Below are 20,627 nucleotides of genomic sequence, written 5' to 3'. Positions count from 1 at the left end.
TTTATGAACTTCTTTTAGATCAATATGGATTGAAAACAACTAAAACATAATTTTTTTTCATTAATCTAAACTAACTCATAATTCAAGGAAACACAAAAAAAACTTTTGGCAATCCATAACTTGAGGACAAGTTATGGAGTCCATACAATTTCATCAAGATCATGAATTATACTAACATACAATTTGCACATAATTCCTATGATCTAACAAAACTCATAAGCAAGAACATTCATAATCAACAATTTTTCAAGAATTACATAAACACATATAAAACTTGAAACTTTGATTATAGCATTGAAATTGGTTTAGCATAATCATTACCACATTAAAAAAATAGGTTTTATAAGTCCAAAACAGTCAAAGGTAATGATTCTAGACCAATTCCAGCACCAAAACTCAAAGATATGCTGTTTGGGGGTCCAACTCGTCGAGTGCATGAACAAACTCGGCGAGTTGGATGAGTTTTGCCTCGGACTCGTCGAGTCCCTTTATGGACTCATCGAGTTCCCTGTCCAAACAGCACCAAAATTCGTTTTTCAGCCAATTTGCATCAAGTATAAGGGAAAACAAGCCTAGGCTCTAATACCATTGTTGGGTTTTAAGCAATCTAACACTCATATGGTGTACATGCAACCCTAAATACCTTGGATCTATGTTTTCTCTATTATACATGCAAATATCAATTTCCAAGGTATTTATCCTAACTAGCATATTATGATGTACAAATATGTAAAATCTAGTAGAATGACATACCTCTTTGTTGGTGCTTGATTCCATGTAGCTTGAGAGCCTAGTGCCCCAAGTGTGACACCTCAAAATGGTTCACACAACATCAAATGCATTTGGAATAACTTAGAGAGAAAATAGTACACTTCAAAATCGGCTTGCCCTTACTTGTTTCTTCCTAGTGTCTGATTTCTTCAATCATAAGATCATTATATAGTTAGTCACATGTAACATCCCCCTCTGGCACGTATCACAATATTGTCCGCTTTGGGCCACTCGGCACGAGGACTTCCCAGGGGGTCACCCATCCTGGTACTACTCCCGCCCGAGCATGCTTAACTAAAGAGTTCTTATGGGATCTGCTTCCCTCACGGCTTTAAAACGCGTTGTGATAAGGAAGGTATCCACACCCCTTATAAGGAATGCTTAGTTCTCCTTCCCAGCCGATGTGGGATCAAATCTAACCCACTTTAGTTGTAACACCCAAAGTTTTGAAGGCCAAGAAAGGAAAGAAAACCCTAACTTTAAGGGGGGGACTCAGCGAGTCCAAGTGGGATCCGGGTCGAGGAGTAAGTGACCGACTCGGCGAGTCGGGCAAGGAGACTCAGCGAGTCAGGTCTGTTCGAGGAAAACCCTAAATCCGGGACTTGGGGCCTATTTAAGCGCCTCATTCTCTTCCCTAGGGTTCCTTTACTGCCTCTTTAACCCAGAATGCCAAACCCTAGCCGCCATATCCATTGATTGAGCCAATTGTTATCTTGAGGAGTGCATTAAAGCTTGGAGAAGGAAGAAGGATCTTGAAGGTGCAAGGAGGGGGCTATAGATCTGAGATTGGGAAGATATTTTTGATCATCTGAAGGTATTAAGCCGTTTCCCCTTCCTTTAGATCTATTTTGGTTGTGAGTTTTGGGGCTTTTAGCCATGAGTAGTGATCAATTTGAGTTAGAAGCCGGATCTGGAGTTGCTACTTCAGATCTAAGTATATTTTGGTCTTGGAAAGCATAAAGTTTCAGCCCTTGAGTTGATTATGGAGCCTCTTTGCCTTAAACCCTAGTTTATGGTGTATTTTGCCTAGATCTCCTTCTCTACACGTAAAGTTTGCAAGTTTACATGAGGAATAGGCTTGGGAAGGGTAGATCTACAGTTTGGAGTCCAAGCATGACTCAAAAGTTCTCTGCATGTATAGAGATCTGAATGGACTCGGCGAGTCCTTTGAGTGGACTCGGCGAGTAGCATGAAGATTTAGAGGAAGTCGACGAGTGGGATGAACAGCTCGTCGAGTCAGATGAAGTTGGGTAGGAACTCGGCGAGTTGGATGAACACCTCGGCGAGTCTGTTGAAGGTTGTCTTGGACTCGGCGAGTCTGTTCTTGGACTCGGCGAGTAAGGTTGACCTGGAAGGTTGACTTTGGCCAGGACTTTGACCTTGACCAGAATTGACTTGGTTGTCTTTCGGGTGTCAGTTAGACACAGTGTTGCATTGATATTGGTAGCTCGGGGAGCGAGTGGAACAGGAGTTCAGAGAGTTGTCGGGCAGCAGCTAGTGGGTTCATCAGCCAGCGCAGGTGAGTTTCCCTTTGTATGAATGGGTCTACGGCCACAATGCCGGCCCATGTAGTTATGAGTAGAAGACCCAGGGGTTAGCCCTAGGCACGGTATGCTAGTATGATATTTGGGACGAGGTCCAATGATAGAGGGCGGGTGCCCAAGGAATGGTTTATGTGATAGTTTATACTTGTTGTCTGTGTGATACTTGTATGTACCTGGTAGGGAGGTGAGTGTGGGCGAGGTCCCGTATCTCACCAATAGTAGAGTGTGGATGGCATTCCACATCTCAGTAGCAACAGATTAGGGGCGAGGCCCAAGTTAGGGAAGGAGTGAGGGTGGGCTGGGCCCATACCTCACTATCAGCAGGAGTATGGACGGGGTTCCATGACTCATCAGTAGCAGGACAAGGGCGGGGCCCAGAGATAGGCGAGGCCTTAGGACAAGATCCGTTAGTATGTGTTTAGCTTATGTAATGTGATGTGATATGTCTATGTGTTATTATATGTTCGTGGGTGAGGCCCTTTGACAGGCGAGGCCTAAGTGAAACAGATCTGTATCCGAGCGGGGCTCGAAGCCAGGCGGGGCCTGGGGCGGCGGGGCCGTTGTAGCGGGCGAGGCCCGAGGTAGTGGGCGAGGCCCAGAATTGCGAGCATGGCCCAGTACGTGCAGTATGTGGTTATGCATGGTATGTGGTAGGGTGGGGAACTCACTAAGCTTCGTGCTTACGGTTTTCAGTTTTGGTTTCAGGTACTTCCGGTAGCGGAGGGAAGAGCTCGGGGTGATCGCATGACACACACCATAGATTAGACAGCCTGGGAATGTTTACTCTGATAACGAACATGTATTTTGGAAACTAATACTCTGTTTATGTTTTGAAATGATGAATTTACTTAAAGTAATGTTTTATTAAAAGAAAATTTTAGTCTTGAATTTTGGGACGTTACAAGTTGGTATCAGAGCCTTGGTTTGAGGGATTCGGACATGCTCTCGAGTGTGTCTGAACTCAAACTGAGGGATTGGTATAGAAGTTTTCAAAATGAAAAGACAGTCTTGTAAAAAGAGAGTTTTGGGAAAGAAAACAGTTTTAGAAAAGCAAAAATAGTTCAGAAAGAAAAGAACTTTGAAAAGAGAAAAAGGGTGTGGTGCATGCAATCAACCGAGCTCAAGTAAGTACCCCAAAATACCCATACAAGTTTATGTTATGATTATCAGTTGATAGAACAGCATGCTAGATTAGGGCTAAGGATCTAGGGATGATGCCTTATATGCCTATGATATGTGTTTTGAGCTGCATGATAGGTGCTGATTAGACAGTAGTAGGATAGCCTGTTTAGGTTATGCCTGAGTTTATGAGTTTGTGTGGGTCTATGAGTTTGTGTTGCATGCTAGTTCAGTTTCTTGCTATGTGGATATGATTGCTTGAGTATGTTGTGGTTAGATTTTCCCTTGTCTGAATGTTGCTTGCTTTGTGCATTGTGGGATTCTGAGTGATGGAAGTTAGCCATTACGTGGATACGACACGTCACATGTGATCAGGGTTGAATAATCTCAGAGTGCTGGATTTGGTCCTATTACGCAACTCTTGTTTGAGTCCAACCGTTGTAGGGACGAGTCTTTTACTTGAAGGATTATCTGAGCCTCGTCACATGTGATGGTATCCAGGTGATGGCTAATTGGCATCACAAGGAAACCTTCAGCAGCTGAGGACTGGTTTGAGTTGAGTCAGAGGTTTCCCTAGGGTAAGCCTAGGATGAGATAGTGCTGGGAGCAGTAGTAGTGGATAAGGGACCTGGTGGAGTCAAAGCAATCCCTGAGGAAAGTACAGATAGATGTGGAAGGTAGTATGGGTCCATACTACTGAAAGCAGAGGATCCGTACTCGATTCGGGAAAGGCCAAGACAAGACCAGGAACCTAGTAGGGAGTGTGTTTGGTCTCGCAGCAGTGACGAGTATTCTGACAGTGGATGTATTATATTTTCAGTATGGTGACATTGCGAGAGAGACCAGCGGGCGGATCAGGCGCCGGAGAGGGATCAGGCTCGGGTTTAAGAGCCGAGCAGCTCGAGGAGCGAATGAGGGGGTTGATATCAGCAGAGGTTACGCGCAGTATTCTAGATCAGACTCCAGTGATCTTTGGCACGGTCAAGGAGGGTATATTGGAGATTTTGGATGAGAGGCTAGAAGCCTTTCTTACTGAGATGATGGCATTGATGGGAGCGCGTACCTTGACATTTCGAGAGTTCAGGGCTTTCGGGGCACCAGATTATCATGGGGCTAGGGACCCCATCGCTAGCAGCAGATGGTTGGCTGATGTTGCCAACGCATTCCGTACGAGCCGATGTCCTGAGGGGGACAAGGTCAAACTCGCTTCCTGTCTTCTGAAGGACAGAGCGAGGGATTGGTGGGAGGAGATTGGTCATGCTTTGGGGGATTATGCCGCGTTGGACGCGATGACTTGGAGCGATTTCTCGGCCAGGTTCAGGGCGGAGTTTTCACCGATTAATGAGGTGCAGCATTTAGCACGGGAGTTTCAGGATTTGAAGCAGACCACTGAGACTATGGCGGAGATCACCGCCAAGTTCAGGGAGAGAGCTCTTCTTGTACCGCAGTATGTCGCGGATGAGGAGATGAAGAAGGCCCGATACCATGAGATGTTGAGGGATGACATCAGGGAGTTCGTGAGCATGTCCAGTTGTAAGACGCTGGAAGATATGATTTCTCGGGCTAGAGAGAGGGAAATTGATTTGGAGCAGATCTGGAAGAGGAAGGCGGATGAGGTTCAGGTAGCTGCAGGTTCGGGCAAAAGGCCCAAGGGATCGGATTCGAGGTCGAGGGATTATCAGGACCGCAGCCGGTGCGGGAAGTGTGGCAGGGCGCACGGGGGCGCGTGCAGGAGTGGTAGCGGTGGTGAGTCTGGCTGTTTCAAGTGCGGTCGGACTGGTCATTTCAGCAGGGATTGTACTGTTACCACCTCACAGGGATCAGACCTGTTATGTTTTCACTGCAACCAGCGCGGCCACAAGAAGGCCCAGTGCCCCAGTTTGTTTTCAGCAGGACGGGTGATGGCACCTGCCCCTGCAATTTTGAGGATCGCACACGGCCGTCAGGGCCGTGCAGAGGCGCCTACGGTAGGAGGCAGAGCTCTTCAGATGACTACCTTAGAGGCGCGATCAACACCGGATGTTGCAGGTATGCGCTTTCTTTTTTCAGTTCTTTTATTTGTGCATGATTATATTGTTATGGTTCTGCATCATTATCGGTATGAGTATTTTTTTTTTGAGCGGTTGATTGTGATCGAGTTATATGCCATCTGCATACCTTGGATATCCGAATGGTAGTGAGGGGATGTGCCCTATTGGAGAAGGTTACATAGGATGCAATAACTGTAGCATGCTTGGGAGGGACTTGGTATGTCTCGCTAGATCGGAGTTGTATAGTGTTAGAGATGGATTGGTTAGATCCCTAGCTATGGTAAGCTTGGGTTCCTCAGCAGATTGATTATGGAATGGTAGCAAGGATTTCTTTTGAGTATTGAGCAACAAGGGGTAAGCAGGATCGAAGTGGGGAAGAATCCTCCGAGTGTGCAAAGGTAGGAGCACGCAGACCCAGAATGAGTGTGCGACCTCCGAGAAGGAAAAGAAGTGGTTCAACGTTTAATGGATTGAGGATTTCAGGGTTGGGAGTTTGAGAAACTCCCCATCAGCTAGTGCGTGTGATGGTAATGGTTAGTACGTGGTTGGGAATTCAGGTTGTGGATCGCCCGTAGGACTCGAGGGAGTCGGAATGAGGATCTTGAGAGCTAATGGCACATGGGTGCCTTCGTACTAGCAGTCAGTAGTGGAAGTGTTGTAAGACTACGGGGCAGCCGTAGCATTCACTAGCAGTCAGCAATGGATGGTGATGTAAGACTACGGGTAAGCCGTAGCATTCCTTAGTAGCTTTGTTAGCGGAGTTGGGGTGAGGCCCTTATCTCCTAGTGATCAGATAGGGATCAGGAATGGGTAGTGGATGAGGATGATAGGGAGTCTGCCTGTATAGCCCTAGAGAGGTGAGACCTTGGGAGAGGCCGCTCTAGGATATAGTTGGGCGAGACCCGTCGGCGAGGCCCGTATGAGATTAGCAGTGTAGATGAGACCTGAGAGCAGGGTTGCTCAGTAGTATGGTTGGGTGAGACCCGAGGGCGAGGCCCGAGCGAGAGTGATTAGACTAGTGGGATTAGAAGGATAGAGGTGGGTGGGACCCATGGGCGAGGCCTGTGAGATTTATCAGCGCAGGTGGGACCTGGTAGGGACCTTAGTGTCAAGTTAGGGGATCAGGGATCCCAAGTTTGTAGTGCCTGAATGGCGGAATAGATTGAGCAGTTATAGGTGGTCGAAGTTTCTTCGGAAGTCACTGGGAGCGACTAGTGGTGGTATTGGGACTAGCTACCGGTGGGAGCCGGTAATCCAGACATTGATAGGTTGGTAGAGACCAGGGTGGTCTCAGTTCATCGGGAAGGCAGACAAGGAATAGCAGAATTTTCAGTCAGTAGTACTGCGGGTAAGCAGTGTATGGTGGAATTCAGTTAGTTGAATCGAGGGGTGCTCGACACCAAGTTTTGGCAGAGAGGAGTGTCAGTGGTTACTGACGGTGATGACTCATACTGGAAATAGCGGGGGTGATGGAGTTGGTGAAGGATAGGAGCTTCACAGTGTCATAGGAAATAGTTGGTTATGGAGCTTTGCCTTGGGAAGGCAAGGAATTTGCGCAAGGAAAGAAGGGGGTGAACCCCTATAGGTTCAGTGCAGTACTCGTTGAGTACCAGAAGGATTGTCGGTGAGTAAGATGTGTTTCCAGGATGTTCAGGGTCAGGTTTGACCCAAGGTTTTTATCCGCGAGGATTATGTTAGTCAGAATGACCGGGTGGAAGACCAGCGAAGGTAGGCAGCTGGTGTTGGATAATTGGTGGGTTATGAAAGCAGATCGCAGGCGGTGGGCCATAGCAAACTTCAAGGACGAAGTTTAGTTTAAGTGGGGGAGAGTTGTAACACCCAAAGTTTTGAAGGCCAAGAAAAGGAAAGAAAACCCTAACTTTAAGGGGGGACTCGTCGAGTCCAAGGAAGAACTCGGCGATTCCAAGCGGGATCCGGGTCGAGGAGTAAGTGACCGACTCGGCGAGTCGGCCAAGGAGACTCGGCGAGTCAGGTCTGTTCGAGGAAAACCCTAAATCCGGGACTTGGGGCCTATTTAAGCGCCTCGTTCTCTTCCTTAGGGTTCCTTTACTGCCTCTTTAACCCATAATGCCAAACCCCAGCCGCCATATCCATTGATTGAGCCAATTGTTATCTTGAGGAGTTCATTAAAGCTTGGAGAAGGAAGAAGGATCTTGAAGGTGCAAGGAGGGGGCTATAGATCTGAGATTGGGAAGATATTTCTGATCATCTAAAGGTATTAAGCCGTTTCCCCTTCCTTTAGATCTATTTTGGTTGTGAGTTTTGGGGCTTTTAGCCATGAGTAGTGATCCATTTGAGTTAGAAGCCGGATCTGGAGTTGCTACTTCATATCTAAGTATATTTTGATCTTGGAAAGCATAAAGTTTCAGCCCTTGAGTTGATTATGGAGCCTCTTTGCCTTAAACCCTAGTTTATGGTGTATTTTCCTAGATCTCCTTCTCTACACGTAAAGTTTGCAAGTTTACATGAGGAATAGGCTTGGGAAGGGTAGATCTACAGTTTGGAGTCCAAGCATGACTCAAAAGTCCTCTGCATGTATAGAGATCTGAATGGAATCGGCGAGTCCTTTGAGTGGACTCGGTGAGTAGCATGAAGATTTAGAGGAACTCGACGAGTGGGATGAACAGCTCATCGAGTCAGATGAAGCTGGGTAGGAACTCGGCGAGTTGGATGAACAACTCGGCGAGTCTGTTGAAGGTTGTCTTGGACTCGGCGAGTCTGTTCTTGGACTCGGCGAGTCAGGTCGCGAAACCCCAAACCCTTCGAGTTGAGACTCAAATTAGTGAGTCGAATGGAGACTTGGTGAGTTGGACAGGTCAGGACTCGGAAATCGGTAGACTCGGCGAGTCATGGACTGACTCGACGAGTCGAGTGGAGAATAGAAGGACTCTGAACATATGAACTCGGCGAGTAGGGTTGACCTGGAAGGTTTACTTTGGCCAGGACTTTGACCTTAACCAGAATTGACTTGGTTGTCTTTCGGGGTTCAGTTAGACTCAGTGTTGCATTGATATTGGTAGCTCGGGGAGCGAGTGGAGTAGGAGTTCAGAGAGTTGTCGGGCAGCAGCTAGTGGGTTCATCAGCCAGTTCAGCCAGCGCAGGTGAGTTTCCCTTTGTATGAATGGGTCTACAACCACAATGTCGGCCCATGTAGTTATGAGTAGAAGACCAGGGGGTTAGCCCTAGGCATGGTATGCTAGTATGATATTTGGGACAAGGTCCAATGATAGAGGGCGGGTGCCCAAGGAATGGTTTATGTGATAGTTTATACTTGTTGTCTGTGTGATACTTGTATGTGCCTGGTAGGGAGGTGAGTGTGGGCGAGGTCCCGTATCTCACCAATAGCAGAGTGTGGATGGTGTTCCACATCTCAGTAGCAACAGATCAGGGCCGAGGCCCAAGTTAGGGAAGGAGTGAGGGTGGGTTGGGCCCGTACCTCACTATCAGCAGGAGTATGGACGGGGTTCCATGACTCATCAGTAGCAGGACAAGGGCGGGGCCCAGAGATAGGCGAGGCCTTAGGACAAGATCCGTTAGTATGTGTTTAGCTTATGTAATGTGATGTGATATGTCTATGTGTTATTATATGTTAGTGGGCGAGGCCCTTTGACAGGCGAGGCCTAAGTGAAACAGATCTGTATCCGAGCGGGGCTCGAAGCCAGGCGGGGCCTGGAGCGGCAGGGCCGTTGTAGCGGGCGAGGCCCAGAATAGCAGGCATGGCCCAGTACGTGCAGTATGTGGTTATGCATGGTATGTGGTAGGGTGGGGAACTCACTAAGCTTCGTGCTTACGGTTTTCAGTTTTGGTTTCAGGTACTTCTGGTAGCGGAGGGAAGAGCTCGGGGTGATCGCATGTCACACACCATAGATTAAACAGCCTGGGAATGTTTACTCTGATAACGAACATGTATTTTGGAAACTAATACTCTTTTTATGTTTTGAAATGATGAATTTGCTTAAAGTAATGTTTTATTAAAAGAAATTTTTAGTCTTGAATTTTGGGACGTTACATAGTCACAATTAGGGTGAACCCTAATTGTCATGGCTTTCCATTTCCTTGGATCCATGGGTTCAAATACACCATGGAGCATCCTTTGGGCTTTAGCCCAACTTGATAATCCATGGAGCAATAGCCCACTATATAAGTATGGATGATTTACACAATCAACCCATATATTTAATTAATCTTCTTTTGATCACTTAATTAATTCTAAATTAATTCTTGATCAATACTAATTAAATAATCTTTATTAATATATTAGAACTTATAATATATTAATAAACCTTAAGTGTTATTGCTCTCATTTTAGTCTATCCAAGTGCATGATGCCATGCAACCCAAATGGACCATGCCAGGTCGGGTCAAGTATATACCAATTATAGTTGTGGACTTAGACACTAATCCAACATGATTATCATTACCAAAATATAGTTTACATTACCGTTTATGTAAGAAGATCACAATGCGAATGCAATGGGAAAATAACGATGTACCGTAGTATTATATATAAGTAACTACAAATGTACTAACTACCTTAAGCTAGTTTGTTAATGAAGGTAAAATGTTATGAGGTTGTAACAATAATTGATTGACTAGTAAAACACGACAATCAAAGACATCGAAATGGTATGGCATTCGTCACCCGTAGACCTGCAGGTCCCACTGTAGCTACCAGCAAGGTGTAGGATGGTCAGTCCCGTATAGATCTATACACAAACTCACGCTCTCCCTCTAGGAGAATCTGGTTACAAAACGTGACACAACAGTAGATTGTCATGCCATGAAGTAGTGGCTTACATTAATGTTATAGTATTGTAGTGTTTGTATAGTATGTTATAGTGTATTGTATGTTCTCTCTGTTCTAGTGTATAGTATGTTCTCTTTGTATAGTGTAGTGTATGTTCTCTTAGTTTCTCATCATAGTATGTTCTTTCTGTTTCTCATAATAGTAAGTTTGTATTGACTCATGAATGAACTGACTCTTGTATGTATTATTGTACTAGAAGTATTGAGTAGTAAACCTCTAAACTATACCTAGTATAGTTTACTAGTAATGTTATTTGAATGACTGAGTATGTTTGTACACCTTTGCTACCCAAAGGTGCTGAACGAATGTAAGAACTTTTATATCTATACATATATACATAATATATAACTAAGATTCAAACGACACTCAGACAAACAACCGGATACCCTAAGTCCACAACCAAACAAAGAACATGAAATAAAGTGAGTTATCAGTCTTAAGTCTTTTCAACCTTACTTATATAACTATATCTATATAGAAAATCCACTTGTTTGATAGTTATTAATCACATGTGATTGATATAACAACTATAATGTTATCAACTTGTATCCCCCCCCCCTAAAAGCATTTATCATTTAAAAGGTAGATTAAGGGGTATGAACTCACCTGTAGTGAGTGATGCGAATGTAAAATCGGTATAGGAAGCTAAGTGTCAAGTGAAGACTTGAGCACACACGGATCCTATTGAGCATATAAGGATACATATATGGATATAATTAGTGTTTATACAACTAATCATGCAAGAAACCCACTATAGGAACTAGGAAACACTTAGATTGAAGTGTTAGAAGTACCAAGGATTGCATAAAATGGGTTTATGGCCATACTAGTGTGTGTACGGCCAAGTGGTGTACGGACACTTGTGTGTACGGCCACATGTGTGTACGTCCATGGAGTGTAAGGCCATACACTCCTTGAAGAACGTGTCAAAAAGGGTGTTCTAAGGCTTTATCTAGCATCCCCTAAGTGTTCTTGATCTTCTGTTGGAGTATATCATGAGTTTGAGGCCAAATATGCACTAAACAAGGGGTGTACGACCATATGAAGGGTGTACAGTCGTACACTCTTTGTGTTCATGCATAATATGATGTTTTAAGGCTAAAAAAGGAGTGATTCACAAGCCTAACTAGATGATGGAAGATATACTTACGAATTAGAAGCCTTTAGGGGTGTTTAAGGTCCAAGAACTAGTGTGTGTTCTTGGTGTTTCTTGAAGATCTAACAAAAAAAAAGTAAATTCCTGGATGAAATCATGGATCTTCACTAGATAGTGTAATGAATCAACTAATCTAAGGAAGTAACACTTACATTTTGAAGATCTAGGTGAAAAGCCCGATGATAGTTGAGAGAATCGATTTCTTGGCTTGAATGAGTGAGAAGTGATTAAAAATGGCTAAGTCCCACACACACACACACACACACACACACACATATATATATATATATATATATATATATATATATATATATATATATGTGTGTGTGTGTGTGTGTGTGTGTGAGTGTGCGGCCAGAAGGGGGGTGTACGGCCATACACTCCTCTTGAAGGAGTGTTTGGCCCTTTTGAAAAGTGTTGAACTTAAGGAACTTAATTCTAAACCTTAACTTTAAAGGTACTAGGCTTAGAACACTCAAACAGACTTCACACAATGCCAAAAGATAGCAGAAACGAGTCTGACTTTGATTGAATTGAACGGTTGTACAAGATGGAAATTCCGGATTATCACATACAGTATGTTGGTATTTTTTTTTTATTTAAGTTAAATCCAAAAAGGAAAAAAAAAAAAAAAACAAAGTACATTGTAATTAAGCATGGTAATGTCCATGTCCATGTAGTTTATGTAGTTTTCTCGTGAAAAAAATAGAAACATTTGTTATTGTAAGTGTTTTATGATCATGTGGTTTTAAGAAAAACATATGGAATATAAATTGCATTGATATTTCTTAAATTGATTTGGATCCAAAAAAAATAATATGTTGGTATTTTTTATATTAGTTAAATCCAAAAGGGAAAAAAGAAAACAAAGTACATTGTGATTAAGCTTGGTAATATCCATGTCCATGTAGTTTCAGGGGCAAAAAATAGAAACAAAAATTATATTGTTATTGTAGGTGTTTTATGATCGTTTAAAAAACATATTGAATATAAATTGCATTGATATTTCTTAAATTGAATTAGATCCAAAAAAGAATACGGATTGTAATGTTGTTGTAATGAAAGTAGGATCCTCTCTAATAAATAAATTTTTTTTTGCCACATGTCACTCTCTTATTAACTTGGACACATGTCATTTTTTGGTAATTTTGAATAAATATTTTTTCCATTTATCATTTTCTCAATGTTTATCTTTTCTTAATTAACACATCATATTTACACCTCAATTAATAGTTGCCTTAATTGAAAATAACCATTAAATTACAATATTACAACTCATATACTATTGAATATGTTTCCTTTTAAATTCAAATTTTAAATTTTAAATTTAAATAAATTTTTGTTTAAACCTTTATATTTATTTTTTTTGTTTTATTCAACCCGTATAACATACGGGTCTCACAACTGGTATCGTAATAGAAAGAAGTTAAAACGAAACACAAAGTTGACTTATCTGAAAACATGTTATAATGGATTACAAGAACATGATAAAACATAATAAAAGAATATGTAATGATCAAGGGTTGATAAAAGAAAGTTTCTAGACTAATGTTGGAAAATGAAAATAATGAGTTTTGATTATTTTTCTAAGTTTTTCATAGATAGGGAATCCATCCCATCATTTTTTGTCTCTTTCCAAAGTGATTAGTGACTTCATGATCATTTTTGGTGCATCTTCATTGTTAGAAGAATAAATATTTTATTCAAAGACTTTGTTATTTCTATACCTATCATCTTTGACACAATAACTTGAGCGTTAACAAAATCTAGACTTAAGTTTTTTTTTATCTTTTTAGCCTCTTCCACTTTTTCTAGATGTACTAGAAATCTCAACAATTATTTATCATTATTAAATTCAACATTTGAAGCAGAAGTCTATTATGGAACTTGAGACACGTCCTTATCCATATCATTGAATCATAAATATATTCTAAAAAAAAACTCGATCATACCTTGATTCACCAATATTCAATATTGAATTCAACTCTAAAACGATCATCCTCAATGCTTTAAGTCATTATTTTGGTAACGAAACCTTATAATAAGATAAGCTTTATAATAATATTGAATTCAAACTATGAAATAACTTATAGGTCTTCTACTTTTCCCAATTTCATGAAGAGTTGTTTTTAGAGTAAATTACACGAATAGTCCCTATGATTTGGGGTAATTTGCATGTTTAGTCTCTAACTTATATTTTTAACTCAGAAGGTCCCTACTGTTTGTTTTTGTTGCGCACTTGGTCCCTATCTTACATAAAAAGACTATTTTGCTATTGATTTTTAAATTTATTTAAATAAGACGGGTCGGTAAGGTAAAATAATGTGAGGTGGAAGTGGAGTTAGAAGTGTGTTTATTTAAATAAATTAAAAAATCAATGGCAAAATAGTCTTTTTAGATAAAATAAGGACCCAATGCACAACAAAAACAAACAGTAAAAACCAGCTAAAAAAAATAAGTGAACCAAACGTGTAATTATCTCAAACCATAAGGACCATTTGTGTAATTTACGCTTATTTTAATTTTCTTTGAGTAATGTTTCTAACCACATATTTTGTAAAACATAAATCTTTTACATTGAGTTGTAATAATTATATGAAACCCTCATTTATCATTTCATTTGATGGTTTATACTTTAGACCTATAACTTTCATAAAAACCAATTTCATGTGTAACCATTTTTGTGATTTTCTCAAATTTTATTTTATTATAGAAAATAATTAGAATGATTAAAGGGATAAACTCGTGGAGTCATGGTGTCGTGTTTTTTGTGATTTTTCCCTTTCCGTGAACTATTTTTCATCAAAACCTCACGGACTCTTTTGGGCGATGAAACCAAATCTTCACTGCCGATTCAAATCCTCCATTTTTACACACACGCAGAGATGCAGAGCTTAGCGAAAAGGCAACGTGGCATTCTTCAATGCTCTCGAGTTTTCCTCGATGAATTCAAACGAAGAGCGACAAGCCTTAGTACTAGCACCAACAGCTCTCTCTTCGATCATTCGCTCACCGGTGATCCTGATTCTGTTGTGAGTTCGACTTTAATCGAGTCATCATGCACACATTCGCTTGATGTTGATCGAAATTTTGGGGAAATTTGATGGTTTTACAGGTATTAGTGGAAGGCAATGCGAGTTCGAGAACCGTAGTTCTCAACAGACCCTCCTTCCTCAATGCGCTCAACTCTGCCGTGGTTTGATAACTTTCTCTGTGTATTCAATTTTTTTTTTGAGATTATTGTGCCCTTGTATCGGCGATTAGGCTAAATTCTTTCGAATCAGGGGGAGGGAGAGGGGATTAAGGGGATTAACCAGTACATTTATCTTTAAATTGATAGGAAATTTGGTTAGATGTCATCAAAACCATCACTTTTATAGTACTTTTATCTTGAATTTTGTGATGAATTCTTGATTAAGTATCAATTTCTTTTTACAAAAGCCAAGTAGGTAACTTAACTTCCATCTGTTTTGAGATAAAAAGTCAGTCCATTTTACATCTTCCACCAAATATAATCTCAAATTCTAAAGCACTATCATTTTTTTATCATGTGTTTTGATGCAATAATGCTACTTTAAAGTTTAACCTTCTCTCATTTCTATTTTAGTTTCTTTATGAAGTTTACTACTTATATCTCTTTAGTTTCAACTCCTATTTTCAGGCATACAGGTTACATAAACTTTATAAAAACTGGGAAGATACCCCTGATATAGGTTTTGTGGTAATGAAGGTAAACTCTACATCTACTAACTAATTCCAACTTTTTAATTTCACTTTTCTCTTTCTTTCTTTAATACTTTTCTTGATTTTCCCCTGAAGAACTCTTTCACAGCTCTTGATTTTGTTTGTAGGGTAGTGGCAGCAGAGCTTTTTCTGCAGGTGGTGATATTGTTGCCATCCGTGATTTTGTGCAAAAAGGTGCAAAAAGAAATTATTTTTTTCAGTTTCTATAATATATATATATATATATATATATATATATATATATATATATATATATATATATATATATATATATATATATATTTTATCATATTGGCATCAATGTGAACCCAAATTTACATTTTGCAGGAAATATGGAAGAATGCAAGGAATTCTTTCGGAATCTATATAAATTTATATACATTTTAGGTACATATTTAAAGCCAAATGTAAGTACACCATTATTTTATTTCAAAAGTTTTTTAATCTGTTACTATGTTCAATTAATATATATTTTTATCCAACATCACTTCTAGACAAAATGATAAATTACTCAATTTACTCATTTAAACACTTCATTTAATCCAAAAAAGAAACAATCTTTGTTCGCTTATTCGATACAAACATCATTTTTACACACATTAATTTATCCATACAACACTAAAGTAAGTTATAATATAAACTAGCTTTTTAACAAGGTAGTTGAAATAGCTATTGATAAAGCTCATGGGGTTTTTTCCACAAGTTTTCCAAATATACCCTTATACTGATGATGTAGGTGGCTATCTTGGACGGATATACCATGGGTGGAGCTGGTGGAATTTCCATTCCTGGAACATTCAGAGTTGCTACTGATAAAACTGTAAGCTTTTTTTTGGTGTGTGTTTTTGTGTGTGTGTGTGTGTGTTTTCACTTAAAAAGATTAATCGGATGCCACCTGTAGGTTTTTGCAATACCCGAAACATTAATTGGTTATCATCCCGATGCTGGAGCTTCATTTTACATTTCACGTCTTCCCGGTTATTTAGGTAATGTCAGTAAAACATTAGAGGGGCATTTACGTCTTTTGCACAGACAAAAACCAGAGTTAATGTCCCACTTTTTGGGTAGGACAAAAAGCTGCAACTTTTGTCTCATTGACATCTGTACTTTTTCGATAAGACAAAAAAAAGTTTGCAGTGTTTGTCCTGTGTGTCACACAGTATGTCAAAAGCAGTACAACCTGTTTTGTTTTTATCTGATATCATAATTGGATTATAATAATGTAAAATGAAAATTAAATGTAGGGGAATATTTGGCTTTAACGGGTGCTAGGCTAAGTGGAGTAGAAATGGTTGCATGTGGACTTGCTACTCATTATTCACAAAGCACAGTTTGTTTTTTTTTATGATTTCAACTTTTGATATAATTATTTTTGTAAATGCAAGAAATAGAAAATGTTATTTTCATGGATTTGTTTTATTGTATTTGTAGCATCAATTTGTTATATCTTCCAATTACAACATTGGAATTTTAAAAAATTCATCCAATTATAGCAATAATACAAACTAAATGTTACTGATTTATTGCTATATTTGGTTAAATTTTGTTGGGTTAGTCTCGTAAAAGACGTTATAATTTGCGTTTTTTTTTTTTTCGGATTAAACCTCAACTTTATTTTTTTTTTCCGAAAAAAACCCTCAACCTTTTAACTGTTTCTAGTTTTTTCCTAAAAAGCCCTCACATTTTACAAGTTATTTCGGAAAAAAAAAAAGTTAATCTCAAAAAAGACGTTATATTTTGTGTTTATCCAGATTAAACTTCAAATTTACTTTTTGCCTAAAAAAGACCTTGTTTTTTTCTCATTTTTTCCGAGAAAGCCCTCAACTTTGTATTATTTTCCGAAAAAAAAACCCTCAACCTTCTAAATGTTTCCAAATAAACCCTCTAACTTTTTTAGTTTTTATCAAAAAAAACCCTCACATTTCACAATTTTTTTTTTTGAAAAAAAAAATGACTAAAAGGCCAGATCGAAAAAAACGAAAAAATACAAGGACTTTTTCAGGCAAAAAATAAAGTTGAGGTTTAATCCGTAAAAAACACAAAATATAACATCTTTTATGCTATTAACCCTAATTTTTTTCAAAGTAAAATGTTCTAATAAGAAAAATAATAATTGAAAGTACAATACTATAAGTTAAATAAAATAGTTAAAAAAGTATGATGCTATAATTCACAAGTACATTGCTATTTATTGCATGTAGCCTTAATTATTTTCCATTATTTCATGAGAGTATTTATTATTATTAATTTCCACACAGAATGTTCCATTAATTGAAGAACATTTGAGGAATCTGATAACTGATGATCCTTCTATCATTGAAACTTCTCTTTCAAATTTCAGTGATCTTCATTATCCAAATAATTCAAGTGTTATTCGAAGGTATACTTTTATGATTTCAATTAGGGTTTTATGCAAAAAAGTCACATTATTTTGGGAAATTTTTTAATAAAGTCCTAAATATATATATTTTTTTGAATAGAAAAGTCCTGATTATTTAACATTTTGCCCAAATTAAAGAAAAATAATATGAATTTCCCAAAATAATGTGACTTATCTGTTAAAATAAAAAAAGGCCTTTTTCGTTAATTAGGGCAAAATGTTAAATAAACGGGACTTTTCTATTCAAAATATATATATATATATATATATATATATATATATATATATAGGACTTTTTAAAAAAAAATTCCCAAAATAATGGGACTTTTCTGCGTAAAACTACAAAAACTATATTATTAAAGGGTTAATATCATAAAAGACCTTATATTTTGTGTTTTTTTTCAGATTAAACCTCAACTTATTTTTTGCCTGAAAAAGACCTTGTATTTTTTCATTTTTTCCGATCTGGCCCTTTTAGTCATTTTTTCCTAAAAAAATGTAAAATGTGAGGATTTTTTTCGAGAAAAACTAAAAAAGTTGAGGATTTATTTGAAAGCATTTAGAAGGCTGAGGGTTTTTTATTTCTGAAAACAATACAAAGTTGAGGGCTTTTTCATAAAAAACGAAAAAAATACAAGATCTTTTTAAGGCAATGTTTATTTGAGGTTTAATCCAAAAAAAACACAAAATATAAGGTCTTTTATGAAATTAACCCTTATTAAAATAATAATCTATGTTTATAAATAAAATAATAATCTATGACTTAAATTTCTCTTCATTTTTTTAGGATTGAAATGCTTGACAAATGTTTTAAACATGATACTGTTGAGGAAATCATGGATGCTTTGGTAATACTAATATCAAAACCTTTTACACCTCATGTTTCAATATTGTGTTTTTGATGGAATTTTTTATTAAATAAATAAATAACAATTATGAAAAATTAACAGGAAAATGAAGCTGCTAAAACTAATGATGAGTGGTGCCTTTCCACCTTGAAGAATCTAAAATACGCCTCGCCATTGAGCTTGAAGGTCACCTTGAGATCAGTAAGTCTTCCTCTCCTTAGTGTGTGTATATATATATATATATATATATATATATATATATATATATATATATATATATATATATATATATATATATATATATATATAATACAAGAAATAACAACATACTTTCTTTAATAATTGAGTAAATTACATGAATGGTCCCTACGGTTTGGAGTAATTTGCGTGTTTGGTCCCTAACTTATTTTTTCAACTCGAAAGGTCCCTACTGTTTGTTTTTGTTACGCGTTTGGTCCTTGTCTTACCTAAAAAGACTATTATTTGGAAAAAATGGTGGGGTAGGTAAGGTAAGGTGAGGGGGCAGGGTTGGGGTGTATTTATTTAAATAAATTAAAAGATCAAAGGGAAAATGGTCTTTTTAGGTAAGAAAGGGACCAAGTGTGTAAAAAAAGCAAACAGTAGGGACCTTCCGAGTTAAAAAAATACGTTAGGGACCAAACGCACAAATTACCCTAAACCATAGGGACCATTCATGTAATTTACTTAATAATTTATAGTAGAGAAATCTCCAAAAAAAAAAGTCCCAATATTTTGGGTTAGTTTACGATTTAATCCTAATTTTATGTTGAAAAAAATAAGGACTGTTTCGTTAATTTGGGAAAAATATATTCAAAAAATAAGTAGTTAGGATTAAACCGTAAACTGACCCAAAATATAGGGACTTTTATTGGAGATTTCCCTTTATTTTTTATAGCAAATATGATTTGATTAAGAAGCTTTTTTCATTGCTATAATTGGATAGACTTTTCAAAACACAATGTCTTAATAAGAAATAAAATTGAAAGTAGAATGTTGTAATTGAGCATATTTTTCAAAGGAAGGACAATATATTTTATATCGCAAAGTTTAATTTTATAAATTGAAATTTTTTTATTTAATGTTGTATTCAGATAAGAGAAGGCCGGTTTCAGAGTCTTGATCAGTGCTTAATCCGTGAATACAGAATGACTTTACAAGGAATTTCCGGTCAAATATCAACTGATTTTTGCGAGGTTTTTCATCTACTCAACTTAATGCAACAAATAGCAACATACTTTCATTTATTTGTTTATTATATATTATCACTTTTTTTTTTTTTTTTTTTTTAAATTTTATTTTAATCAGGGTGTTCGTGCACGAATGGTGGATAAAGATCATGCACCAAAGGTATCAACAATTTGTATTATGTTTCTCGAAGGGCAAAATAGTCAATTTCTATATTGAGGAACATACTTCGGAAATTAAAATGTTGGATAATTTGAACTTGCAGTGGGACCCACCGAGCTTAGAGCATGTATCAAAAGACATGGTGGATCAATACTTTTCTCCCATTAGTGAAACTGAGCCTGAATTAGATTTGCCTACAAAGCAACGTGAGGCATTTACATAAACAAATATAATAAAAATTTATAAGTTTGAGAAATCTTGTGTTTGTCAAGTGCTCAAGATCCTATGTTATTTTAGGGAAAACCCTTTTGAATAATAAATTAAAATATACATATCATCTACTTTTGGGTGGTGTATTTTTTAGAAATGCTTAAAGAGAATGGATTGAATGAATCTTTATTTGATTGCGATTGATATGTAGTATTAGATGTGGAGTATTAGATGTGGAGATAAGATATAATGTTAAAGAGGAAAAAAAAAATCAATTTTTTTGTCTTTATCAGAAACGTGGGAAGGTGGGACATGGATTCACTCTCATGATTCACTCTCAATATCAACATGATTTGACAACAAATGCAAAAAATAATTGAGTCGATTCACTCTCATTGTAGGTGATGAAAACAGTAATTTTTTTTTTATGGGGTTGTAAATGGAAAAAGAAAGAAAAATAGAATAAATGGGCTTATAATTGATGGTGAAATGTGAATAGTCCATTAGATCCTTAGAAATTAAAGATTAGGTGTTTAAGTTCTTAAACTTGAGATTTAAGAACCTTTCAATAGACACGAGATGCTTGATTATCCTTTTCGCTTTCGGAGATAAAGGAGACACTTTGGTGT

General features: G+C 38.0%; 1 protein-coding gene across 1 annotated transcript; it reads left to right on the top strand.

The window, feature by feature from the left end:
* The first annotated feature begins 14,214 nt into the window (after window positions 1–14,214).
* Window positions 14,215–20,155, top strand: LOC145094019 (3-hydroxyisobutyryl-CoA hydrolase-like protein 1, mitochondrial). The gene is made up of 14 exons (XM_079032277.1): window positions 14,215–14,480; window positions 14,564–14,644; window positions 15,110–15,178; window positions 15,300–15,366; window positions 15,520–15,599; window positions 15,929–16,012; window positions 16,094–16,178; window positions 16,437–16,522; window positions 17,451–17,572; window positions 18,360–18,420; window positions 18,523–18,621; window positions 19,533–19,634; window positions 19,747–19,788; window positions 19,892–20,155. Exons 1-14 carry the CDS (start codon window positions 14,334–14,336, stop codon window positions 20,009–20,011), a joined length of 1,245 nt encoding a protein of 414 aa, XP_078888403.1. The 5' UTR covers window positions 14,215–14,333; the 3' UTR covers window positions 20,012–20,155.
* Window positions 20,156–20,627: the final 472 nt, after the last annotated feature.

This window comes from Lactuca serriola, chromosome 3, assembly GCF_051521515.1.
Source record: "Lactuca serriola cultivar US96UC23 chromosome 3, Lser_US96UC23_V15, whole genome shotgun sequence".
Taxonomy (NCBI): Eukaryota; Viridiplantae; Streptophyta; class Magnoliopsida; order Asterales; family Asteraceae; genus Lactuca; species Lactuca serriola.
Note: the sequence above shows the minus strand (reverse complement) of the source record. Positions and strands in the feature narration are given on the sequence as shown.

What these genes read in the sequence shown, in the direction of transcription:
- LOC145094019 (XM_079032277.1), top strand. Translation starts at nt 14,334, where the DNA reads ATGCAGAGCTTAGCGAAAAGGCAACGTGGCATTCTTCAATGCTCTCGA. An exon ending in AATTCAAGTGTTATTCGAAG is followed by an intron (nt 17,573 to 18,359) that starts GTATACTTTTAT and finishes TCATTTTTTTAG; the next exon opens with GATTGAAATGCTTGACAAAT. An exon ending in ATAAAGATCATGCACCAAAG is followed by an intron (nt 19,789 to 19,891) that starts GTATCAACAATT and finishes TTGAACTTGCAG; the next exon opens with TGGGACCCACCGAGCTTAGA.